This window comes from Bactrocera neohumeralis, chromosome 5 (genome assembly GCF_024586455.1).
Source record: "Bactrocera neohumeralis isolate Rockhampton chromosome 5, APGP_CSIRO_Bneo_wtdbg2-racon-allhic-juicebox.fasta_v2, whole genome shotgun sequence".
Lineage (NCBI taxonomy): Eukaryota > Metazoa > Arthropoda > Insecta > Diptera > Tephritidae > Bactrocera > Bactrocera neohumeralis.
Genome location: NC_065922.1, coordinates 45,816,462 through 45,831,177, shown reverse-complemented (window position 1 = coordinate 45,831,177; position 14,716 = coordinate 45,816,462). Strand labels below are relative to the sequence as shown.

Below are 14,716 nucleotides of genomic sequence, written 5' to 3'. Positions count from 1 at the left end.
CCGATATAGGTTCGATCTCCTGAAAATCACCAACCGATATTTGAAGTTTAAGCTCTTTCGAAGATGTGTAAAGATATGGATGAAAGAATTTATCCGAAGTGACTTTGTTGGAGGAGCCTGAGCGTCATTCACTCGGCAGTGACCAAAAACGATTTTTCTACATATGGCTCAAGCAGTTCACCACTTCCGGTCTTAGACCAAGTATCCTCTGAGGGGCAAAACTAAAGTGAGACGACGCAAGCCCTAGGGTTGGGCGCTGGACTTAAACCTGCCACGCAAACACTCCCAATGAAAAACTGAAAACAATCCCAAAAAAACAAAAATTTAAAAAAATTGGTTGAGACTGATCGACTTCGACGGGACCTGAAATATGGTTATCTGTAGTAATAGATTCCAGCATAGGAAAATTCAAAAAACCACCAACCAGATCGATTAAGTTGTGATAGACGGAAGACCCTTTTCCAGTGTTTTAGACGTGAGTACGCACAGAGGTCCTAACACCGACTACACACTACCTTTTTGCAGCCAAAATACGCACCCGCCTCTGTGCAACAAAAAACACGCGTCAATAAATACAAGGAAGGTTCGACGTCGAAAAGCTGCAATCACAACAAACAGCCGAATGATTTTCTACTCGACTTGCACTCTTGCTTTCTGAGAGCACTCATCCGCAACAAACAAACGAGCTTCTTACGTACAGCTGCAAACGAAACAATTGGTTTTCGGAAAAGGTAAAGGAAGAGGTGGTACTATGATGAGTGACGTATCATAGTAGAGAGAATACAGACTGCCTACCACGCAACGTTACGGTCGACCACAACACGTCCGCGATGGAATAGATACTGAGAGTAGAAGAAGAAAGTGAGACGAATTCGCAGACACAACAATAAAGAGGCCGAAATGCGTGAGCACGAACAGCTTAACAAGCTGGCTGATAGGGGTAATGCTCGAAATTTCTACGGTGGCGACTAGCTGAAGGCCTCAAGACCGAAGGATACTCTTGTTGAACTGTGAAGTATGTTTTACGGAATTCATAATTTTTTTCGATTCGAGATTCATGGGTGGAAAACGGAAGCAAGGCTGCCCACACATTCAATGGAAGGAGCAAGTGCATAGAGACCTGTTTGCAATCTCGCAAAGGATAAAGGCAACTTGCGAAGTTTCGTATTCATCCCCAAGACCGACTCATGACTATAGTGTTCAAGAAGAAGAAGTATGTGAAAACCAAAACTAGCAAACTCTATTATGGCAGCTCTTGGAAATACATTTCCGATATACATACATATGTGACCTGGTCTACGAAAAGGGAGCTAACGTGCGAAAACTAGTTTTCTGGGAAAAGCTGTTAAAAATAATCGTCAGTTTCTCGTTATCTCATTAATTATTCTCCTTTTTTTTGACACCTAAGCCCCCTTTCCGTAGACCAGGTCACATATATATTCTAAATACTTGGACTTGAAACATATTTGAAAGACCTTCACCTTCAGAACTCGTTTGCCCAAACTCCTTACAAATAGTAATTATTAATAAATGCTCATATAAAGTTTTTTAATACTCATTTCCTTTGGCTACAGTCTTCATGATTGCTAGGATGTGCATTCCTAAGTTAGACATACCAATATGGAGGACACCGGAAACAGGAAGCAAGCAATGATTCAAATGAATTTAAAATCAAATCATTCCAAAAGTACATAAGTATGTACATATGTATATGTATATACAAATTACGTGAGTGAGTCGACCTAGGCAAGACTGTCCTGCAATAAAAACAACCATAAGGACTTGCAACGTGGCAATACTCGAAGTGTGAGAAAGTAACTGCCACACAAACCAAGTTGTGAAAAGTTTTCGGACCTCGGTATGGCAAAGTTGTTTGGAAATTGCCAACTAAGGCTGGAGCACCTAACCGGACAGCGGAAATTGGGCAATGTAAGGATGCATAAATTTATAAAGCATACAGTAAATAACTAACTGCCGTTAAGTGTATTGGCATATACATACATATATTATGTATATGAGCAAAAGTATTTTGATGAGAAAAGCCGCAGACGGCAACCACAACATTTCCGCTTTTAAAGGCAACGCTCACATATACTTCAAACTAACTGTGTGCGTGTGTGTGTGAGCGGCCAATGAGTAGCCGCATAACAAAATTTACGTTATGACATTAGGAGTAAAAAGTTGATTACTTGACTGGCCGTTGTGCGGTTGCTGAGTTTGATTAGTGTCAACCAACTCATAAATGCCATTGACGCGCTGCCAACACTTTGCTCGAAGCATTTGATTTTGATCGCCTGTTGCAAAGGCCATAAAAGTGTGCAGAAAAGAAATTTAATGTACTTCTCAGCTGTTTTTGTCACAGTATTCGTAAGCATATATGTTTGTGCGGTAATCGATACTTCAAGTCAATGTGCGGACTTAACAACTAATACTTAAAAGGAAAAGAGAAAAAACGCGGAATACGACGGCGCCGGTGACGGACCACGCGCGCCAGCGAATTATTCTATAATGTTTTAACAATTATGGCATCAACTTGGAATTTTGCTAAAAGGTTGCCACCTCATTCTCTTTTAAATATTACGTATACAATATATGAAACAAAGAACGGTTGCATAGGTAGTGTCTCGACTATGTTACTGGGCATCTATTTCGGATAACTGTTCTAAATGTTTAATTCTGGACTTTGAATTATTCAAGAAATCCGAATTTTGGCATTTCTCTAGTTATCTCTAATATTCCTGTCACCAAATAAGTGAGCGGAAAGATGCCAAGTTGTCTGCCATAAATTTTAACAAAAAAAAATTATTTTTGCACGTTTTGTCATTGTGCTGATAACTGACAGTCGGATTCGTCTTCTTCCTTACGTGATTATAGCCCAGATGGATTGAAGAGCCGAGTTTCCAATAACGCGCCAATCGTTTTTCCTTCCCGCTGTTTGACGCCAGTTGGAGATTCCAACTGTAGCCAGGTCTTTCTCTGCCTAGTCTTTCCAACAGAGTGGAGGTCTTATCCTTCCTCTGCTTTCCCAAGTGGATACTGCGTCAAATACTTTCAGAGCTGGAACGTTTTCATACATTCGGATCTCACGACCTAGCCAGCGTAGCCCCTGTCTCTTAATTCGCTGAACTACGTCAATGTCGTCGTATAACTGGTACAGCTCATCAATGCGGTTCTTTGCCATAAATCGTCCGCAGAACTTTACTCTCCAAAACTCGTAACGTTGACTCAACAGATGCTGTCATCGTCCATGCCTCTGCACCATACATACAGCAGAACGGCAATAATAAGTAAAGGATGGAGCCATGTGTAAAAGTTCACGCAAGTGAGGAAAGTTCTCTGATTGCTATTCACTTGGGAGTGGCCAGAAACGATTCTTTTACATATGGCTCAAGCAGCTCACAACTTCCGGTCTTAGACCAAGTATCCTCTGGGTAGCCAAAAACATAAGTTTAAAGGCGAACAAAAGTGATTAGGCGCCACGTAAAAAATCCTACCAATTAAAAGAAAAAGCAGCCTCGGACAGTCCGATTAGGCAATAGTTTTCGCTTTACTTTCGTCCTTGTAATCGTAACTGGAGGCTATCTTGCCATTCATTACCGAACTTCGATATCTTCTATAGAGAAATCAGCTGTGGCAGTTTTATTGTCTTTTGAGAATTAACTCGTTACTTTTTAGAAGTCCACAGTTTCCAATACCATACAAGTAGTCATATAAGAATTTGATAGTAAAGCTAGTATTACCTCCTAATATGTGGCGGAAAGCGAGTTGAAAAATCTATGCTCTTTCTTCTCAACTACCCAGCCTTTGCAATATCTAGGTTGAAATATTTCGATAGACAAACCTACGATGAACTTAAAGAAGCAGCTGGAACTAATCGCTTAAACAAATCTGTGGATAGCCAAACGGATTCGTCGATCTATAAAGGTATAGTGATCGATTTATATCAGATTTAGGAATTACAGAAAACTAGCCTTAACAGTGCTGAAGTAAGATCCTACATTATCGTTGATGCGAGGATCAGCCTGAAGACTTGGCATTACCTAACCTAAAATTTGCCTTTCGGTTAGGTTGAATTTCAACGACGACTACTATGATCAAATTGAAAGGTGAATTTTTAGTTTATACTTCGCGTGTTTTTCGAATCGATAGTACTATTAGTGACATCTATGCTAAATTTCACGTCAAAATATTCATTAGTATATGAGATACGCGTCGTTTTGAGAGGCTCTAAAAGTGAATTATTCGATTTTTACTGTGTCTGAATTTATTGAACCAAGAAGTGCGATAATGCACCATCTCATACTGCATTGGTTATTCGTGATAATTTCGCCACATTTTCATGCCGCAACCACCGCATTCGCCTGATTTACCTTCGTGTAACTTCTGGCTATTCAGCAAATTCACATGACCACTCCGAGGACACCATTTTGACTCAATTGAGGATATAAAAGCTGAATCGAAGAAGGCTCTGATGGCCATAACGACGGAGGATTTTTCCAAGTGCTTTGACGACTGGAAAAATCGTTGGCATAAGTATATTGCAGCGGAAGGGGATTACTTTGAAGGAGATGAAATGGACAAAATTCACCTTTCAATTTGATCACAGAATTCACTAACAATTAATAAAGTTTTACGGTGTCTATTGTCATATTATTATGTTTATAAATTTAGCTACTTTTATATTTTCAGAATCAGTCAACAGTTATAACACAAAACTTTCATCAATTGCTCCTCAATTCACCGATTTGGCGCCAGCACCATTTAGTGGTAGTACTTTTCGGTTTCTATTCGTCACAGCTTTTATGTTATTCAGCTAAAAGTTAACACGTGGCAACATTGTCATAAACTTCTAACGCCTAGCGCACAAATGTTTAACTATTACCAACAACATTCCAGGCTTATCGCTGGTTTTGCGAAAGAAATATGTGGGAAAACCACATATTTGCAACAATTGCACAGCTGCAATTGATGATGACTGAGGAGACCAAGCATTAGATAATTAACTTATTATCTCTTATGTATTAATTACCTTAAAACCTCTTTACCATGAAGTAATGAACTAATTAGCCTTTACATTAATAAATATTCAGCTATTTAGTTGTCAAGCTAAATTTTGTGGCCTTGATTATTGGAGACTAGGTAAAGGTATTTAAGTAGTTATGTATAGCGGTATAACCCATTTAAACTTTCATCAAGATATCTCGTCAAATAAAAAAAAATCCGTACATGCACTTGATTCCCATCGTTCAGTTAGTATGAAAGCGTTGCGTTTCAAATTCGAACTGAGGAGTACAGAAGAAGACGAAAATCTTCTAATGACTTGAAGCTATAATACATTCAAATATAGCTACGTTCTTTTAAGTTCTTTTCTTATAGTTCGAATTTTTTCTCTTATTTGGAGCCGCTAAGTTTTAAAACTTGTCGAAAGAAAAAGCGAAAATTTTTACTAGAAGACTTAGAATGTGTTATGTGAGGTTGAATAATCGAACCTAATAAGGATCTCACTTGGATGGCTTATAACGACGGTTCCATCTGGTACCTAGAACCCCTATAAAATTGATCATAAACATCCTTATGAATAGACAAAGTGCTTTGAGGCGATCACAAATTTGTTGAAGCGGCTAATGACAGAATGTGTCTACTGGTTCGAAGATGTGATTGCCGAGGTGTTTCAACCGCAGTCTCGCAAAGACCGGACAAAAAGTGGTGAAAAAGTTTTAATTTTTTTATTAATAATATTATTTTAATATTACCGGATTACTGAAAACGCGAAATATTTTTTTAAAGATATGAAAAACTTTTAGACTCTAGATAGTGCATTTTAATAAAATATTCTCTGTCAACTTTAGTAAATTATAGGCTTTATTGTTCCTTTTGTAGAATATTTATTCCACACATTTTTCATCTCTAAAATTGAGTTTTATAGCTTGAGTTAACCCTGTTGTGGCCGCAATACCACAACTTTGGCACCCTGTTTATTTCTCTTAGCAGGGCGACGGCGATTACGGCGACGATTGCCTTGACGACGTTTGTTACCACGTCTAATTACACGACGCCTTCTTCCTGATGTAGTAGTTGTTGGAGATGTGTTGCCGCCCGCAACAGCCTGACCCACAATTTGCGGTAATAGATCCGCAACTGGTGAAGCATTAGAAGCAACAGCACCTATAGCACCACCATTGCCACCACTACCAGTACTACTAGTACTGACAGTCGGTGATGTAGTCTGAACGCCACCATTCAAATCTATGTAAATTGGTTGAATATTATTGGAGCCACTATTTGGGCGCAGCTGTTCAAGAAAATCCTGTCCTTGTGTGATCAACTGGTTGACGTTGCTGGTGCCGGTCAAGAAGCGCAGCTCACCATTATCAGTGTCCTTAACAAATAGCGCAGCAACATGCTCCTCCGATGCTTTCTTCTTGGGCGCAGCTGGAATTTAGATTAATCATTTAATTTAGCCACCTTTCGATTGTGTATAAAGTAAATTTACCTGACACCAATGTTTGTGTCAATGCGATTACGCAGATTAATTTCAGTAACATTTTTGGACACGCTCGCTTTATTTTCACTGTTAATTTTATTAGTATTGTCCTTTTCAACAACGGTCCGGCGCACTCACTCGTCAACACTTTTGACAGCACTACACCAGCTGTGCTACTGTTTGATATCTGCTTGTCCACCAAAGGTTTTATACCAAAATAGTTGCTGCCTCAGTTTGCGGTGAAATTATTTTGTAGGCCAAAATGATATGCAAATTTTGTAAAAATCGAAATTTTCTAACGGTTTATTTGCAGAGTGTGAAATTCTTGCGCACAATTTTTTTTATTTCATTGTCATAATTACAAGCCAGTACTTTTTCTTTTGAATGTTCGTTAACGAAAGTGCTCACGCGCCACTTAATACTCCCCGCAAGCGCAAAGACAGCGTCAAAGAATTGCCCTAAGGGCTCGAATAACTTCAAAAGAGATATCTGCCGCATGCGCAAAGCATATGACAATGATCATTATATCGAAGAAAAGTACCGTTCGTAGGCCAGCGCGATTGTGGGAGATTCAGTGAAGAACAGATCTTGTTAATGATTCTTTCGCTGTATACGATGCCTATTTACCTTATATTAAACTAAGTGCAGAGAAGTTTTACATAGACACATGTCTGTACAGTTACTATATATGCATATGTATACATATGTGCTGACTATATATTCAAGGAAGATTGGACCATATGCTTAAATATTGATTTCATTTTTTATATGTAACAAACTCATAAATATTCAGAGTAAAGAAGAGTATACCATATTTATGTGGGATAGTAATTTTTAAGTAAGAGGTGCCCTCTTATACATTAATATATATATTCCATGTACATAAAGGTATCTAATGAAGCATACGAACATTTAGTTTTAAAGGAATACACGTAAATAGAACAAAGTTCCAAATTTTGACGAGATTCATATAACAAAATCAATTCAAACATTACGCTTACCCTTCAGTGAGATGAATTCAAGGCAGCAAACAATGAAACATAAAACTTGGAGCGTCAAGTGATCTTAAGCACAGTATTAATATTGCCACTGTAGGCTATTAGAGATCTTAACCTTGTTGGCTTTCCTACGTCTACACACAGCACCGTAATAATTATTAAAGAACAAACCAGTTTGAGAAAATATGCCAGTCATCATATGCACATTAATCCACGCTCCTATTGTATTTTACTTTTGTTAATCCATTGAGAAATTGGAAACGTTTGTAATGCTTCCTAAAACATAAAAACTTTAATTTATCAAGTGCTTTGAAATCTCATTAAAAAAAAAAACTAAATTCAATGCTCAATAGGAAACTTTTCATAAATAATTTTAACAGCATATTTTGGTCACCTAAGGACCGTCAATAAAATCATCTTCGGCCTTTTCTTTTCAAAAAACTCCCTTTAAGTATATATGTATATATATGTATGTTCCGATTGCTGAATACCCAAAAATATTTGGTCTTAAACGCTGAAAACCTTATAATATATACATATACAAGTATATACATATATATTAGGGTGTTTTTTTTTGAACTATTCATTTTTTTTAATCCCGTCACGTCCAAGGAAATTGGAAATACCCTAAAAAAATTCCCTGAAAATTTTAGCTCTTAATATTAAAATTAAGAACTGGACCAAGGTATGTAAAAATTGTCCACTGAAAATACAGGACAATCGTAATCTTTTATCTTTAAATTTCTATAGCTCAGAGGCATTTTATGGCGTTGCTTTGACTTTAGACATATATTTCTCAGAATTGAACATTCTACAAAAGCGCCCATTGCGACAAATACCGGCGATATAGTACGGGTATATATCTCGTAAATGACAAGAGCTATAGGAAAAATGTTCATGACAAATTTGTAGGAAATTTTATTTACAGCTAACGAGCGCACTGCGCAACGATGGTTGTGCCATACGTTTTAAGAGCGGTAGGGAGACAAACAATTCAATATCTTTGGAATGGTATGAATGAACAAAAATTTTTTTGCAGATTATTAAAGGTGAATATTTTCTGCGTTGTGTCACATACTTTTCGATTTTTTTAGCGTGAAGATCACTTTAAAAATTTCATTTAAAAAAAAAAAATCATGTAAAATATTATTATTTAAACAAATGCATCGTGCAGAAATATGTAAAATATAGCACGACTATCTTTCTTTGACTTCACAAAATTGCATCAATTTATCTCCAGTAGTTTATGAGAAAAAAATTTTACAGTTCTATCCTGCTCTAAATTTCAACCTTCAATAACTTTAACAAAAAAAAAAAAAGAATTTTGACGAAATATTTATATCACTTCATAATGAACTGCTAATTTTCAAAATTGGTGATTTTTCGAAATTTTCGTGGACCACTTGACGTGGTTTAACCCATATATCAACACATTTTCGGAAAATATGACGCTCAAGTGCAAGCATTTGCGAGTGTGATTCTGTCTGGAAATGCATGTCCTAAAGACTGTACGACTTTCTTCTATTCTTTTGAAATTTCTACCGGCGACTATTTTAACATAAACTAACAAATATTCATATAAAGACACACTTCTATTGTATATACAACCGTAGCCGTATACTTGTATTTTGCAACTAATTGCATTTCGAGATCGCACGCAAATTCAAAGAATGTCTGCTGGTGAAACGCAATTGCGGCAACTATCGCGAAGCTGCTGTATACTTTACGATTGCTGCCACTGCTGATTTTGCGGTCTCATCACCTACCAGTTGGTTCTGTGTACGCTGCCATTCAACGGCGTTGGCATTTTTGCCTACAGATCACATATGCTAAGTATGTACGCAGTTACTGTGTGGTTGCAACAACGCTGTGGGGCTGTCGAAGGAACTTTGGCTACTGAAAATGCGCAAAGTTTGCCTGAGAAAATTGTTTTGTCTTGAAATGCGAATTTTAATTAAACCAAGTGAGTTTCGAGATCCAAATAACTGCCGACGACGCCGCTACAGCAGCAGTTTCTGTGTTGCCACATACTGCTTTCGGCACAGCAGCACTTAGTGATATTTAAATATTCATTGGCACAATTGTGAATTTGAAAATGAACCTTCATTTCGGTTCTGCTGTCTAAAATTAACAGCTCTAGTGATAACAAGTCTTTTTTTGCAGTCCTTGAAGTGATTTTTAATATCATTGTTCTAAGGCGGACTAGGCTATTAACTGGACCAGAGCAAACATAAAAAGAGAATCCTTCACAGAAACAACCGCATTGTCGGGTAGTAACTGCGTCAGTTATTCAACATAATACTACCCGATCAAGTTTGCTCGACTGTTGACTTGACGTACATATTTTAAATCATTAATTTATCTCTCTTTCGGACAAAGTGACCAAATCAAATTCAATATTTTAAACAAATGTATATACAAATTTATACACTTTATTGATCAAAATAAACACAACAAACACAAGGAAGGTTCGACGTCGGAAAACTATAATCACAACTGACAGCCGAACGATTCTCTACTCTACTTGCACTCCTGCTCTCTGGATGCACTCATCAGCAACTCGATATTATGGAACGGCAAGCTCCTTACGTAGGCGATAAATAGAAGGTTTCAAGAACGGATCGAACTCTTGTAGAATCCCCAAAGTTGATCTAGTGACTGCATAATAAAATGAACCCGAATTCCCCAATCGACGAAGATGGAGCAGACGTTCCACTGTCCGACCATGAAAAAGTTCGAATAGCAATTACCCGTCTGAAGAACAACAAAGCGGCGGAGCCGGTGAGTTGCCGGCCAAGCTATTCAAACACGGCGACCAAGAACTGATAAGGAGCATTCTTAAGTGTTTTTGTAGAATATGGTCAGACGAAAGCATGCCCGATGATTGGAATTTAAGTGTGCTCTTCTGGCTGTTCAGTAAATTCACATGACCACTCCGAGTACACCGTTTTGACTGTGTGGTTTTAGGCCTGGAAAATGAACAACGGACGAGATAATCACCATACACAACTTCTTCGTTGATTTCGCTGGATTGAACCGAAAAGGAACTCCTTAACTGCCTGCATAATACGATATTTTACGCCATTAAAGAAGAAGAATAAATGGTATTTCAAACTGGAAAGTCGTGCCGCAACCTCCGCTAAAGTGTGCTCGAAAATATATTATCACGCAATTTTATTACGATAACTTACAACGTGACCGATATATTCGGCATAGTGCTCCCAACATTAACGATAATCATTATCACTCACATATTAAATGGTATTTATTTATTGTATTGGTTGAGCAATATTCTCGGTAAAAAAATATCAGCGATTACCACTGCGGTCGTCGGTTTTGGTATTAAGTATTAAGGGTCTTAAGAAGTAGTAGTCCGATTTCGACAATTTAGGTGAGAAGTAGCAGCTTGAAGGCATTATTAGTCCACAATTTTATGCCGGTATTTTCTTTCACTATGTCTGAAGTGTGAGAAGGAATGTTTCCAACAAGATCCGAAAACTGTAGAAGGATAAATTAAGCTTAAACCGAACTAACTATAAAATCTGCTTTAGTCAAAGAACAACTAACTAGCTTATAATCAAATATTCAAACAAACTCAATCTTTTTTCCCAAAAATTGCAATCGACTCATATTCAACATATTGCTCGAGTCCAAACTGCTCATAAAATATTGATAATAACTTTCTCACTTTCGTAGTAAGAAAGTACTAAATAATATTGCGCACGTGGTTCTCATAACAATCAACGAAGAACATATGGATGCGACAGAGAAACACCTCACGTCACTTCGCTAAAACGTAAATGAATGGAAATGCACAAGCTCCATGTGCTGTCGAGATCAATGATCGCACTTAAATTGCCTTCATAACCGTATGCCGTAGACCCCCTCGCAATTTGAGGCCGCAATGCTGCCGCGATCATTTAAAATGCATAAACCACCAAGGGACATTACATTACAACTCACGCGTAATTGTTGCCGTGAGTTGGAGCCATAAAATTGCTAAAAATACTACCAAACGTATATTTGGGGACTCTCGTTCGTAGCACATTCAAGTTATATTTAGGTATGTTATGTGTACAGTGTTGATGATGGGGGATCGCAATGCGAAAGTGATCGTGCAAACAGATTAAATCAAAATGACAAACAGACGAAAGAAATAAATTAGACGCAGACTGGCGCATGATGCCCATAGACAGGGCGCACGGCTGTTTAGACTGCCTGAATGGCTGGCTGACTAACTGGCGAACGGAAAACTTGGTTGGAGGGTGCGTCTCTATGGCTTTGGGCGCGACTAAAAGAACGAGTGATGGCATTAAAATGAAGGTGAGAGATTTGAGACGAAAATGCAATGAATTTTTAACATTTGAGGGGAGCAAATGCATTTTAAAGTTAGAAAAGACTAAAAAAGCAAGAGCAAGGGAAATCATATTCTAAGTTAGGGTGGTGCAAAATACCTTGAAAAAGGGCCTAATAGCAAAAAACAAAAGAATTTCACACAAATCGTATATTTTTAACCCTCACAGTAGGAAAATTTAATATAAAAATCCATTAAGATCAGATACTACATATCAGGCTTAGCAACATATGCTATTTTAAGCTAACTGCAGTTGTTGGAAGGAAGTCGAAGCATTCATGCGCCAGTGACGCAATGACATCGCAATACTCAGAAGGGACAAAACAGTTTAAAAAGTCCAAAAAAAATGTTTTTTTTTTCGATTTCAAACTCAAAGTTTATGCCATGTGATCAAATGTGATTCGAATTGGATTTATGAATATGTAGCGGATGGCGCTCAATATATATATATATGTAGTATGTATACATAGTATAGTATACATATACCATAAATTCGGTGATAGCTGACCATAAGGCCATTCCAGCCGAGGCTTATAACATGTGAATGGGAAATTGGCTTAAGCTTTGACATACTTATAAGTAAGAGGTATTTTCTCAAAGTCAATGAAGTTCTCAAAAACCAAAATCCCATATCATCAAATAAACAGTCAATAAATTCATGTCCTGCTTTCTCTACAGTAAGGTTTGTCATTTCATAATGGAAAAATGGAAGATATACGATCCAACAACGAATCGAAATTATTAAAATTTTCTACCGAAATTTGGAGTCAGTGGCCTCAACTTTAAGAGCGCTACGTCCAATTTTTGGTCGTCACAATCTCCTGTGAGATCAACAATTGAGCGTCTAGTGGAAAAATTTGAATCCACAGGCATAGTGCAAAATGTTCCCGTGAGAGTGAGACAAAGAAGTGCCCGGAGTGTCGAGAATATTGCTGCCGCTAGCGCATCAACTGATGAAGATCCAAATCAGTATCTCAAGCGTTAGGCACGTCATGGTGGCGAATTTTGAATAAAGCTCTAGGCCTATATCCTTACAAGATCAAATTGACGCAAGAACTAAAGCCGCTTGACCACCAGAATCGTGGTATGTTCGTGAAATTGGCTAAGCAACAACTTGAAAAAGATCCGGACTTTCATCAAAAAATCATCTTCGGCGAGGAGGCTCATTTCTGGCTGAATGGCTTCGTCAATAAGCAAAATATGGGTTATTGGTCGGGCAGCAATCCACAATTACTCCATGAGTCACCATTGCATCTCGAAAAAATTACGGTTTGATGCGGTTTGTGGGATGATGTGGACTTGAACAAACCGTCGAAAATTGGGTTCAGCAAGCGTGCCCGCGGTGGCTATGCAAAAGAAATCGAGTTCCATACATAATGACATCGAATATACTTTCACAGGAATAAAGAATAACATTGATATCCCAAACCGTTTTTGTTAAAAAAAAAACTTTTATAGCGCTCTAATCTAAAAACCCTTTACTACCGCTTCGTAGATCAGTTGCGTCTCTAAAACTACATGTCTTTTATGTATGAGAGTGTAAAATTAATTGAAAAATTTATTTATTTTATTTTAATATCCGAAACCGATTCGAATAAAGTTTTGAGGTGTCCTTCAACAACAAAGTTAAAATAGTGACAAGATCCTTAAATCCGATCCCGTTCATTTTTCTACAGAGTTGTTCCACTGTGCTTCGTTTTCTTCTACGCTTTTGACGCGTGAATGATCGCTAAAAATCACTCTATTACCGCGCCGCAGCACAATGTCACACCTTTATCAAATGCGTACCTCACTCACGACATGTCGGCGGCATTCCCCCACGCGCAGTCGGTCCATTCACTCACCTCCAATCAATTGTCGCCTTTCATAGAGAGGGGAATGCCAACTACCGCGACTGCGCTTGATGGTGCGCCACGTTTTCTCCAGCACTTAGCGCTAAATCGTGTACTATAGTGCTTGGAATGCACTCCTATATATGCATGTACGAGTATATGCATATCTATTTTAGGCGTATCCTCCCTGTCTGCTACACATGTCTCATCTTATCTATTTGGTTGACTACATGTGACAGCGACTTAGTCGTCGAGCGCATGGCAACAAGGCGACAACGCTTAGGGTGTAATTTAATTTCATTCTCCTGATTTTCTTTGAGTTTAGTTCGAGGTGATTGCACTCAGCCCATGGTGTGTGTTGTTGGGGTTTTAACGAATGCAATTTTTATTATTGTTGCCTACTTATTGTTGCTACAATGTCGCAAAATAATGTTAAGTGATTGTTGATGATTATGCTAAGCTATGCTATTTTTATTCTGTGCGATTTGAAAATTAAAGAAGGGGAAATCGCTCATATTTAGTGGAATAAATCTGGAAAGTGTTTAGGGATTTTTAAGGGAGTATTCTAGTCTAGAAATGCTATTTAACGGCATTTTTTAAAGTCCAATAAAAAAAAATCTAAGAACATTTTTAGTATCCAATTTTTTATCAGATATTTATTGATATTTTAAGAATACAAAAAAAAAATAAAAAAAAATTTTGTGATAATTTGATTAATTGCGGCGTGGTGGCGTGGCGGGGGTTGAAAATAAGGGTGCGCCCTTCCTGACACGATTCCAACACTTTGGGTGATCTGAAAAAAAAAAAAAAAAATTTTTTTTAATCAGTACAAATGCCGCTATCGTCTGAACTAGGATAAATAAAAAAAAAATTTTCAGTAAATGGCGACTGTTTGAATTTTTAGCCCGTTTTTTGGCAAATATCAAAATTGTTTTAATAATCCTAGTTCCAACCATAGAGAATTATATAAAAAAGGTCCAAGGTAAAAAAAATGTTTGGTTGTTTATTCTAAGTCTTATGTTTCCAAATATAATAGAAAATGTATTTA

General features: G+C 37.6%; 2 protein-coding genes across 2 annotated transcripts in view; one reads left to right on the top strand and one right to left on the bottom strand.

Annotated features, from left to right (window-relative positions):
* LOC126758939 (irregular chiasm C-roughest protein) overlaps positions 1-14,716 on the top strand; it is a 724,984-nt gene that overhangs the window by 572,345 nt on the left and 137,923 nt on the right. The window lies entirely within an intron of this gene.
* Positions 5,933-6,545, bottom strand: LOC126759288 (uncharacterized). The gene is made up of 2 exons (XM_050474024.1): positions 6,494-6,545; positions 5,933-6,432 (listed from the first exon to the last, which is right to left on the bottom strand). Exons 1-2 carry the CDS (start codon positions 6,543-6,545, stop codon positions 5,933-5,935), a joined length of 552 nt encoding a protein of 183 aa, XP_050329981.1.